The following is a 12,414-nucleotide window of genomic DNA, read 5'->3' as shown; positions in this document are numbered from 1 at the left end:
AAGCATGCCAAGACTTTCGTATTCGAAGGGCAATATGATGTTGGAGAGTAAGCATACTCACTCAGATGCTTCCACAGGTAAAACACAAACCTGTAGGTTTAAATTTAAGGAGACAACTTTTGGTTCACTATATGGACAAACTTTCTAACCAAAATCACTCAACCTAAAATAATTTGATTTAGAAAGATGAATTTTTCCCTTATTAGAAATTCAAAAGATAGAAGCCCCCCCCCCCTTTTTTTGTAGCCTCCTAACTAACCAATTTTCTGGGAAGGAATTTGTGTGAAATCACCCGACTTTACAAAACCATGATGTGGCCCAGCAGCACCTGTTGCTTAGTAGTCATACTCCTATAACTGGAGCAACTCTACTAAAATGCTCTAAAGGGGTTAGGTGGGAAGGGTGACAGGTGCTTAGAAAGAAACAAACAATTTCAGGAGCTGGGGTTGTGGCTCAGTAGTAGAGCTCTTGATTAGCACACGTGAGGCACTGGATTTCATCCTCAGCACCACATAAAAATGAAATAAAGGTTATTGTGTCCACCTACAACTAAAACAAATATTTAAAAAATTAAAAAAAGAAAGAAGTAAACAATTTCAAAATTCAGTTAGGGAAGACGGAGTCTAGATTATCAAAAGGTATATTTTGTTAGAGACAAACAAAACCCCCAAAACCTATTTTAAAAGATACTGCTGAATTAGAAATTTCTTTGAGCAGTACACAGGCAGAAAATTCTTTCAATATAAGAAAAAGGTAACTTCAAAAGAAATAAATACAAAATGAAATGAATCCAGGTAGTTTACTAAAGTAAGATTCCATAATTAATGAGCTTGAATTGATAAGGTTCATGAGCCCTTTTCAGCCCTTTAGAAATCCAATTTGAAACCCAAAGTTTGTTGTCATTCATTTGGTGGCAAACTATGAATAGACTAGAACACATTTGATTGTGGTTGACCTGAACATGAAAATTATTTGTAGGAAATATTGCTCTTAGTGTGACATTTCTTTAATGTTGCTTTACAACTGTGGAAAAACTACTAGTGCATTGTACTACATGCTCTGCTTCACTCTGCTCATTATGCTGTGCACTATATCTATTTTCTACTGTGAAAAATACGTAATTTTGAAACACTGGTATAACAATTAAGGTCCTGCAGAGTTACAAAATATAGTGATTAAAATATTTAGTGCTCAAATCTACAGTTCCTTTTCCATAGTAAGATTAAATATCTGTTATACACTAATGTGGTTAAGTTATACCTACTGAGATTTAAAATAAGATTCTAGTCATAGATCTTCTCTTCACTTATGAAAACAAATCAGATCTGTAGTATAGATATGTGAGCTTAGAAAAATTATTTACAGTGCTGCTGAAATTTTATTGGAAATTAGGAATTAAAATCCTGAACGTGATCATTCTGGTTTAAATGTCATCTTCTCTTTTCAGTTTTTCTGAATTATATTAGGAGTATGTAAGAATTCCCTCTACGTATGAAATAAATTAATGTTTTTATTTGATATCTCCCAAACTCAAACACACAGAAATGAATACTGAGTCACTGAAAAAACACTAAATTTTCAAAGGTGTATATTTAAAAAAAAAATAGATAACTGTACCTGGAAACTTTCCAAATAACATATTAAATAATTTTTAAAAAAAGCAATTTAAATACGAAAACCTAGTCCCAGAAATTCTAAATATACATTCAAGTCTTTCTAACTTCCTCAACACTGTGCTATTCTGCTACATAATATGCAGAGGACCAAGTACTCAATAACACCTGAATTAGAAGGCTACCTAACACCTGAGTCATCAGGATATCTTTTTGCTTACATAACTGCAAAATGGCCAAGACTGGGAAGAAAGCAAAACAGATTCTGAGCAACTGAAATAGAGGTTATAAAAGTTGGTGTGTTAAAATTTATGCACTTCACTAGAAGACCAGAAGGCATCACTAGTGTCATCACATAAGTATAAATCTTAATATTTATAACTGGATAAATTAGAATTTTCTATTTAAAAATGAGATGGGCTGGGGCTGTAGCTCAGTAGCAAAGCGCTTGCCTAGCATGTGTGAGGCACTGGGTTTGATCCTTAGCACCACATAAAAATAAACAGATAAAAATAAAGGCATTCTGTCCATATGCAACTACCCCCTGCTCCAAAAAAAAATTTTTAAATGAGAGTAAAGAAGACCTCAAACATGATTAAAAGGGAGTCGGACCAGAAGGCATCACTAGTGTCATCACATAAGTATAAATCTTAATATTTATAACTGGATAATCAAAACATGACTAAAATTATAATCCACATATTTGGCTTAAGCAACAGGGAAGTATATTAAGGTATTCATATATGATATGATGGGTAAGTCAGTACAGTCAAAATTAAGCCTTGAAAATTCCTTTGGAGTATGTCAAACTTCTCTTTCAATAAACTAAACACAGTGTTTTCTCTAGCATCAGATCAAATCAGGGTTTTGTGGGTTTCTTTAAGTCCCAGATGAAGAAATGTGGTTTCTGTCTGGGGACCATGCTGTATGAAAAACATTCTTTTTTAAAATTACAATGATATAAAAGAGGAGAGATTTTTAATCTATGAATAAAGTAGCAAATTGGAACACTGTAAGAAAACAGCAAATAGATTCTCTTCTCCCATTCTAGGCTCACTCTGGAGAACCCATTCAGCAGAAATGCTTTATAGGTAGGTATAACATGTAAACTGCTAAATTTTAGTTCTTTTCTCCAGGGGCCAATAGTTGGAATTCACTTATCTCAAATACACATTAGATACAACTTAATTGTAATTTAGAGTGTAAAAAAGAAAAGCTTTAGGTCTCTGGGATATTCACAAATATGAAAGAATAAATATTGTTAACCTATAGTAGTCTGTAGACATCTATTCTATATAGAAAAATCTGGCAAAATTTAAGAGAAAATTGAAAAGAAGTACCAACAGGAAAAGATACCTCCATCTTTCAATAAACAAAATAGATATCTAGGGGAAAAGAACTGATTAAGAACAACAACTATGAGGTTACTAAAAAATTTTTTCAGCTCATTTTGGTAATGTTCACATTTTAAATGTCAAGTAAGTTTTACAACTGACATTCATATGCCTATGTAAGTAGAACCCAAAATAACCACATGAAAAGGATCATAATAAAATCTTTAGAATATATAAGTTCATTTCTCTCTTTAGAATATATAAGTTCATTTCTCTATTTTAGGGAGAAAAGTAGATGTGGATTGATGAAACAGTTATTTGAGAAGTCTCAAAGGATTTTATACAGCTCAAAAAGGTTAATTATCAGAAACTATTATAAGTTTAGACTTTTAAAATCTCCATACTCACAATGTATGTAAGTCTTCATATTGGAAGTTTTTCATTTTGTTTTTAAGCCTATACAGCAGAGAAAACCTGGCTTTTTGTGATAAAGACACTAAAATTAATGGAATTATAAATAAAGTTAGGCCTCAGAAAAGCTGTTTATTTTCTAGTTGATTTCTGAAATGTGATAATTTTTCTCATGAGCTGAAAGACTCCCATTTCATGAAAGTACTTTTTTGTAACCGAAGTAAATTAGTTTTTGGAACATTTTCTTGAGGACTTCAAGAGTAAGAGCAAATGTTCATATTTATAAAGTGTAACCTTAACAGATGATTAGGGAATAAAGACCTTTTTAATACTTTCAAAAATCTGTATTTAAATTCCTTAAAAAGTTCTAGTGACATGCTTTTAACAGTGTATTTCTATAATCTGTAAATAGAAAGCTAAGGGCTCGGATGTAGCTCAGTGGTAGAGTGCTTGGCTAACAAGGTTCATTGACACCTACAACTAAACTATATTTTAAAAAATAATAATAGAGGCTGGGGCTGTAGCTCAGTGGCAGAGTGCTTGCCTCAAACATGTGAGGCACTGGGTTTAATCCTCAGCACCGCATAAAAGTAAACAAGTAAAATAAAGGCATGCTGTCCATCTACAACTATAAAAATAGTTAAAAAAATAATAATAAAATAGAAAGCTAAGATTAAAGGAATATTTTAAGTAGAGAGCATTTATTTTACGTACATTTCACAATATAGGCATAATAATAAAGTCAATATTATGGGAAAAAAATTTTAAATACTAAAATAACTCTTTAGCTTAATTTTTTTTTCTGAAAATGTAGTTTGTTTCTCATAGTTTTCTAAATTATTATTGTGTCAGCATGAAAGTTATACATACCTATTGTCTATTCATCATTACATTTAAGCAGACTAAAATAAAAGACTAGAAGTATTCAAGCATAAAACAGTTAACAAGTAGGCTCCATTTTCTTTTCATATTAACTGAAAATGACTGATGAATGTTGTGGTTCACAGACTTCATTCAGGAACAAATATCACACATTCAGTAGTAACAAATCACCTTTGTATGTGTGGGTAAATGAAGACACACACCTAGAGACTACAGCAATAGTATGACTGAACAGGATTCAAAAAAGTACTTATTACAACAGACCATATACCCCCCCAAATTGGACAAGCCCAACACTTTATGTCTATAGAAACGTACATCACAAATAAACATACCAAAGTGTGCTGAACCACTGCTACTTTTACTTTGCGTGGAGGTACTGCATGTCTGGGTCCCAGGTTGTGCTGTTCCTGTTCGATTTATACTCCTATATAATTTTCTACTGGAGAGTTCATCATTGTCACTGTCATGTAGGGATGGTGTCCGAGGCCTAAAATGCCGCCATCTACATGATTTGATATTGACTAGTATCTGACTGAGGTCTTTAGAGAAAGATTTGTCCGAGGTATTTGTTTCTGAGGTATTGGCAAACTGATTGACTGGAGAATGTTGTGGTGAGGAAAGCATTTCCAAATCCAGATGGCGAAACATACTGTCATATTCTGAATGAGCTCTGTCCAGTAAGACCCTATTAAAAATAAGACATGTAATGTTTACTTAAAATCACAATTCAGAGATTATATAAAAGATTTTTCGATCTCAACTTAAAAAAATGGAATAAAAGCGTACTAAGTATTTAAAATCATAAGATAAAGTTGATTATTTCAGTTTTTGGCTCTTTTAGGCCAAAATCTCATTTTTTTCTTTTTTTTTTTTAGGTGGGAGGCACTGTGGACTAAACCAGAGGAGCTTAACTACTGAGTCACATCCTTAGCTATACCCCCGCCACCTTTTATAAATTTTTTATTTTGAGATAGGATCTTGCTAAGTTGCTTAGGGCCTCATTAGGTTGCTAAAGCTACCTGCGTCAACCTCTAGAGTCGCTGAGTTTATAGCCACGTCAGGCTCAAAAATCTCAATTTTTGATACAGGTTCTATTTTTCAATTGGTTGTCAACCAAAAATTTTATTTATCTTTGTTTTCAGCGACTCTGCAATTCCTTTCCTTCCCCAACAACTCACAAAGGTCTTTAGACTATGTAGGAAGAAAAATTAAATCCTGACAAACTGGGATGTAAAGATTGGGTCACATATGGATTCTTTTAGTTAAAAAGTTAGACAAACCATTATTTTAGTTAACATGACAGTTTTGGGCCTATTTGAGTCCCTTCTCCCAGAACCCAACATTTTTTTATAGTCTTGTTTAGCTTAATACAGTATGTGCAATAAGGATTTATTTACATTCATCCATTGCCTTTTCTTAGAATTCTATCCCTTGATAATTTAACTGAGGTATTCCACCTTGGGAAGAAAAGGAAATTCATTTGGGATTCATTAATAGTTATACATTATGTAAGCTATGGTTGTATATGAAACGAATAGCAGAGACAAAAATATTTCAGTCAACAAATCAGTTAAGAACAGCAAATAGTAACTGGTAAGCTGTTTAGAAGGACTGTCTTACTTTAAACTCTGAATTTGATTACTTTACTGTCTAAAATATTCTATACCGGGATGCTGAAATACCTTACCTTCCACCGCGCCCAACCCGTCTTCGTGCAAATCCAATACACCTTTGGGGTACGGTGAGAGTAGTCAAGCAGTATCTGTATCGCACATCCCCTAATCCTCCATCCTTAGGACTAGTCCAAGGCCAGTTGCCAGTTTGGTCTAAGTGAGGCTAAAAGAAAGTCCAAATTATTTTATTTCATCAGTTAAATGCAAATAGAATGTTATTTACAAATAAGGTCTGAAACTTACAGCATAGTACTGACAGCCTGCTTTCCTACGGAAAGCAAAAGGACCATCAGGATCATTCTCTTCCTCAGCTTCCGAAGAGCCAGACAAAACCTTTAAATACAAAATAAATGAAACAGGTTAAGCATGTGACTTTCTACATTCCTCTCCTATGTTAATAGAGACATTCTCATATTTTTACCTGGGAGAGAGGTTCTTCATCTGAGCTGGGAAAGTCATACTGATTTAAATCTTTAGCATTAAAGACTGGCAGTGCAGGACTCGTCTGTTGAGGAGTAGCAGCAGCAGACGACGGTAAGACTTTGGGCTTCTTTTCGTATTTCCGTTTCGGTCGGATAAGATCAGTTTTATCTTGCTGCAACAAAGATGTGAATTAATTATATACTAGAAACCATGTTTTACAAAATTTCAGTTTTTTTGAAATTAAAAAAAAAAGAAGCTTATTGCTATGATGAAGGTGTTCATATTCATAAGGTAAGACTTTTATGTCTGGTCATCTTACGTTGTAAAGAAGTTGATCTCTGTGAAAGCATTGAGTATATTGTACAATCTAACATAGTTCTATAAATCATTTTGTTTTAAAGAAAGTATAAAGATAGAACAGATGTTCTCCAGTATTTGCCACTGGCTCCCATAATTTCTGTTTATTTTCTGTGAAAATTCTGAAGAGTGGGGGTGATATGTAGGCCTTAGTCTCAAACAATAACAAATCAATATAGGAAAAATAATAATAAAAATAACTTTACCCAAACACAAAGCAAACTACAGATAACTGTCAAGAAGGTAGTAAATAAAATTATAATGTTGAAGAGTAATAAACATAAATAGTAAGGACTTGCTACCTGAACAATAACAAGTCTTTCTGGAGTGTTAGATTTTGAGCAGTGCCAGAAGACACAGATATAAAAATCATTAAATAAGGGAAACACCAGGATAAAACAGAGGCAAGACTAAGTTGACAGAACACAGTGCGTGTTAGAAATATGTATGTTAGATGATGGCAAAAGTTAGGATAAGTATGAATTTGACATGTAGGCAACAGGTAAGGATGAATTAGAGGCAAACATATTTGTTAAGAAGAAAAAGGTCATGGCAAAAATTATGGTATGTAAACATATTAAGAATTCATATTCATTCTTATGTAATTTATGGTATTATAGTTTACTGGGAAAAGTTAACTATTCAATTATAAAGTATCTTTCTACAATTTCTACTGTTGTACTGAGAAGAAAGACTTGAATTGAAAGCTAATTGCACAGCAAAACATTATTCAAAAGTTATTATAAATGGTCTCCTGTAATGGCTACATTATTAGCTACCATTTTTCTTTAAAACATAATTAAAATGAAACAGTCCCTTTAAGAATTCTGTCTTAATTTAGAGGAATTTAAAGTACCTGCAAGTGTGAGGGCTCATATTTCTGGCACATAGAGAGAAAAGTAATATCAGAATTAAATAAGAGTTTAATCTGGAAATATAACTGAAGGGTAACTAACACTGGATTCAGGCAGGGGAAAACCACACAGGAGAGTCAGATAGGGGAACCATAGATTTAAAATACTAAAAGTAGGAAAATAGCCATTCAATTTTAAAGGCATAGTTAAATTATAAAAGTGGAACATAAAATTTAGATTAAGTATAAAATTTTAATGTCCATGGATCATATCTTTATATAAGTAAAAGGAAAAATTCTTGTATAACCCTTACTTTCTAGATGTACTATCTATATTACAAACTATTAAAGAGATACACCTGAATTACTATTTATACTTTTTATTTTGCTTACGTATAGATGTGTTCACAAAAGATAAATTTCACTTATTTCTCCCTAACCCTTCATATTTCATTTGTATTACTTCAATACCTGATAATCCTACTACTAGTAAAATACTCCTTTTATCAGATATAGTAATAAACTCTACCTTTATAAGGAAATAACCAAAATAAAAATAAAGTTTTAATTACAAATTTCTGCTTTTTTAATAAGCAGCATACTTCATGGTAGGGTCTTTTTTATGTGCTTTTACTTTTTTGGGAGGGCGGGAGGTGGGGGGGTATGGGGATTGAATTCAGGGGCCCTAGACTGTAAGCCACATCCGCAACCCTAATTTATTGAGAGAGAGGGTCTCATTCAATTGCTTAGTGCCTTGCTTTTGTTGAGGCTGGCTTTGAACTCCTGATCCTCCTGGCTCAGCCTCCTGAGGTGCTGGGATTACAGGTTTGCACCAGTGTGCCCAGCTGTGTTTTTACTTTTTATTCTCATTCTAATGATAAAATATCATCCCATTATCTGATACTATTATCACAAAAAAGTTTAATCACCTTATTAACTTTAAACTCCTTCACATCCATTACTTCCTGATGTTTAAACTGACTGCTATTAGTAATAGGGATGATGGGGATGGCATAAGTAGGTTTCATTGGCTGCCTCTGTGCCATAACCTCAGACATGATCTCTCCATTGTAGTCACCCAAATTATACCTGAAATGATAAAAAACGAAGTTTAAAACAATGATATACAAAGAGCATGTGATGTTTTGATAAATATACATACTGTGAAATGATTACTATGATGAAGCTAATTAACATATCTATCACCTCACAGTATGTAGGGGGGTCTGATTTCCTTGAAGCAAATTTCAAGAATACAATACATTGTTATTAACTATTCTGTACATTAGGTCTTCAGAACTTATTCATTTTATGACCACAACTTCATACCTTCTGATCAACATACAAAAATGTACAATCTTTACTTGTCAATTATACCTAAATAAAGCTGGGAGGAAAATAAAGTTTAAAAAAGTTACTTTTGAAAGTATAAATCCTTATGACTATTTTATAACTGAAATATAATTATAAACATCAATTGGACATAAGGTAATTAAGTCTAGTTAAACCTGAACTATTTGCTGAATGTCTATTAAAATTAAAGATTAAATAATCCTTTTGTTTCTTCCTTCTACTTTTTTGTCTCATAGCTTTTTCTTGACACATAATGACACTGGGAAAAAAGAATACTTGGAATCTTGCCTTAACAATTTTGGTGAAAGATTGGTGGAAAAGTAGAAATTAATGCATAAAATGGTGTTGAGAAATTTCCTACTAATTGTAACTGTCTGTACTAAAACCCAAATTTCTTGTGATTTCTTTCAGAAAAATTAAACAGTGATTTTCTTACTGAGAAATATGGCAGTCAGACTTGAAGTTTTTGTTGTGTACCTCACTACCATTCCCCCTTCTTTTCTTTACTTTTTTTATTAAAACCACCAATTATTTAATGGGCTGGGGAAATAGCTCAGTTGGTAAAGTACTTGTCTAGCATGCACAAGGCTCTGGGTTCAATCCCCAGTACCACAAAAACAAACAAAACCCAATTATTTAAAAAGTGTGTGTATACATACATATAAATAATTAGTACTATCAAGTGAATAAAACAAAATACAAAAATGTTCTCTCTCTCAAAGCCCTATACACAACAAGTAAGAACAAATGAAAGAGATTTCAAAATGGAAAGAAATATCTGATACATTTCACAGTTAGTGAGCCCAGTCACTTTTAAAGAAAATAAAGACAGGAATACATGTAAAATTATACAAGCTTAGTATCACATCACACATTTAAACAGTTTATATTATTAAAAGTATATATTCTGTAATTACAGATAATTGCTCAGGAAATAAATTAACTCAATATACCAAAATGCTACTGCTACCATACTTCCTAATACTATTAAAATATACTTTACCTCTTTTCCATAATTTCCAGTGTTAAGTGCAATAGCTCCCTTTTACTCTTTTCTCTTCTTTTTATCATTTCTAGAATAGTAACAGCCCGACTTAGATCTCGACGCAGCTTAAGCATTTTTTCATAAGAGGCTTCATCATTTTTGCGATTCTGCAAATATTAAAGTTGCTTGTTTAATGTCAATAAGCACTCCTAATTAGTAGCACTGTGAGCCAAGTTACTGATACTTAAGAATGTATACATTTGAAGGGTTAATTGGAATTTAAAGACATTGGAAGAGAGTATGGATCACCAGGAAATCAATTTTGTATAAGATTTTTAAGGGTATTAACATTAAAATATACCAGTACCAGCTCTACAGTAAATCTTAAGGTCAACTCATTTTCAATTATATCTTTCATTATAATTGTAAAGAGACACATTTAACAAAAATTAAATCAAAGAATTGAGATTAATTACTATAAATAATTTTTACAGATTTAAAGAAAAAAAAAATCCAAAGTCACTTACTTTTCGAGTCTGCATTTTTTCAGTACGTCTTCTAAAAGCCACATAAGGATCATTTGTGCTGGAACCATCTCGCTTTTCTTGTTTTACTGATGGGATAAGAGATGGCCCTCGACAGTTCTTTCTCTTTTTAATCCAGTATTCATAAACTTCTCTAATTAGTTCATCATCTTCTTTTAGCAGTAGTTTGGCTTCCTGCAGACTGACTGGCTAAATATAAAAACACTGTGTCATTTTCATATAATATATAGGGTTCAAAATTGTTATGTCTCAATTTAAATGACAATAATCAAAACTACAACAGTATTATACAATAGCAAACTTACATATTGTACCTTATACACTTAGCTAGGTGCTCTAAGCACACTCATTATTTTATCTAATTTTCACAATAATACAATGAAATTTATCATCTACATTATGGACAAGGAAACTGAGGCACAGAGAAATTTAAAGATATTGCTCAAGATTATACAGGTTAATAATAGGCAGAGATGAGATATGAATTCATACTTTTTTTTTTTGGTTTGTGGGTACACATTTTATTGCACTTAATTTTTTATATGTCCATTTCCCCAGCAAAACATATTTATTCATCATTTTAATCCTCATAGCTCAGCACAGGGCCTGGCACAGAGTAGGCACTCAAATACTTGATCTTGAAAGCATGACCACTTATGCAACCATAATCCCCCTTCTACAGTATGAAGTAGGTGGATATTCAGCGTTCAGCTACTTTTGATGTACATTTTGCAGAATATATAATTCCCAAATTATATTAGTGATTTCACACTTTAAAAAGCCAGCCCATATTGCCTGCACACCACAACTTTTACCTTCCCTTTATTTTCTTTGTTCTTTCCATTTATAAGAGCCCTGGTCCACTGAACAATTTTTGATCCTATAAAACTTTTTTAGTTCAGTTTTTGTCACATATAAAAGCTGTATGTCGAGACTGAAGATTATCCACTATCTTCTTTTCTATCTCTATACCTTTTTCTACATCTTCCTCTGATAGCAATAACTTGGTTTCTGAGTCTTTGGTAACAATAATAACAAAGGAATGTATTGCCTCAAGGATATTAGCCACCACCAGTTGATGTTGATAAACTTCCAAAGCATTCCGAGCACGATTAATTACGATAGAGGGGTCGGTCTCCAACTTAAAGGAAATTATAAAGGCTTTGGGAGTCCAATCTTTAACCAAAGAATAAAGCATTTTTGGCACCATCTTCATTGTTATCTGCAGTGGGTCCCCAGATGACTGGATCTTGTGTTCAGGCATTTCAGAGACAGGAACATAGAAATCTGACAGGGCCGCAGCTAGGTAAAACATCGCAGAAGGCCCTAGTGGACTGAGGGCTTGGGTAGCAGCCTTCAGCAGATGCAAATAGTCTGCCAAAGTGGAGAACTCTACAGCCAGGAAGGTGCCGGCAGCCGCTGCTTCTTGGTAGCTCCTCAAAGCCACAGCGAAGCCCAGGAGTGCATTCTCCTCGGCCTCCAGGCTCAGCACGCCGGACTTAGTTGGGCCAGAAGGCCGCAGGACCGACAGCCAGGTCTGAAGTGGGAAGCGGTGGGCAAAGAGGAAAGAGGACCGAGCGCGGTACAAGAACAGGACCCAGTAGCCTGCAGCCAGGAAGGCCTTGGCCGAAATTGCACCGAGCCGCTGCGATGCTGAAGTTGTCCAGAAAGCGCACTGGCTGCGCTTCCAGAGGGACCTTGGTGGCGCCTGACGTGACCAACACCACCCACCGGCCCTGTGTGCCTAGCCCGGCCGCGAAGCGAGCCATAACCGCGGCAGAGCAAGCAGCACCCGAAGGCTGGGGGAACTCGGAGACGAGGTCCATTTCCTCCATCAGTGCCAGAGTTCCCTGCGCACGCCCCTGAATTCATACTTTTTAAACATCAAAGCCTGCTCTCTTAGCTCCCTTCAGGATCACACAATTTCAATAAAATATAGGCATTTACACAGTACATACATACATTATATGAAAATGGAATTG

At 34.0% G+C, this 12,414-nt stretch overlaps 1 protein-coding gene and 1 pseudogene across 3 annotated transcripts in view; both read right to left on the bottom strand.

Annotated features, from left to right (window-relative positions):
- Epc1 (enhancer of polycomb homolog 1) overlaps window positions 1–12,414 on the bottom strand; it is an 89,060-nt gene that overhangs the window by 8,130 nt on the left and 68,516 nt on the right. For all 3 annotated transcript variants that reach the window (XM_071599902.1, XM_027928477.3, XM_027928478.2), the window contains exons 4-10: window positions 10,415–10,621; window positions 9,906–10,054; window positions 8,479–8,638; window positions 6,338–6,511; window positions 6,160–6,249; window positions 5,931–6,079; window positions 4,576–4,928 (exon numbers count right to left, since the gene is read on the bottom strand). In XM_071599902.1, the coding sequence (XP_071456003.1) occupies window positions 4,576–4,928; window positions 5,931–6,079; window positions 6,160–6,249; window positions 6,338–6,511; window positions 8,479–8,638; window positions 9,906–10,054; window positions 10,415–10,621 (1,282 nt within the window). The remainder of the gene's footprint in view (window positions 1–4,575; window positions 4,929–5,930; window positions 6,080–6,159; window positions 6,250–6,337; window positions 6,512–8,478; window positions 8,639–9,905; window positions 10,055–10,414; window positions 10,622–12,414) is intronic.
- Window positions 10,653–12,411, bottom strand: LOC114087107 (phosphopantothenate--cysteine ligase pseudogene; annotated as a pseudogene).

The sequence above is a fragment of the Marmota flaviventris genome, chromosome 12 (genome assembly GCF_047511675.1).
Source record: "Marmota flaviventris isolate mMarFla1 chromosome 12, mMarFla1.hap1, whole genome shotgun sequence".
Lineage (NCBI taxonomy): Eukaryota > Metazoa > Chordata > Mammalia > Rodentia > Sciuridae > Marmota > Marmota flaviventris.
This window is presented reverse-complemented; position numbering and strand designations above follow the sequence as displayed.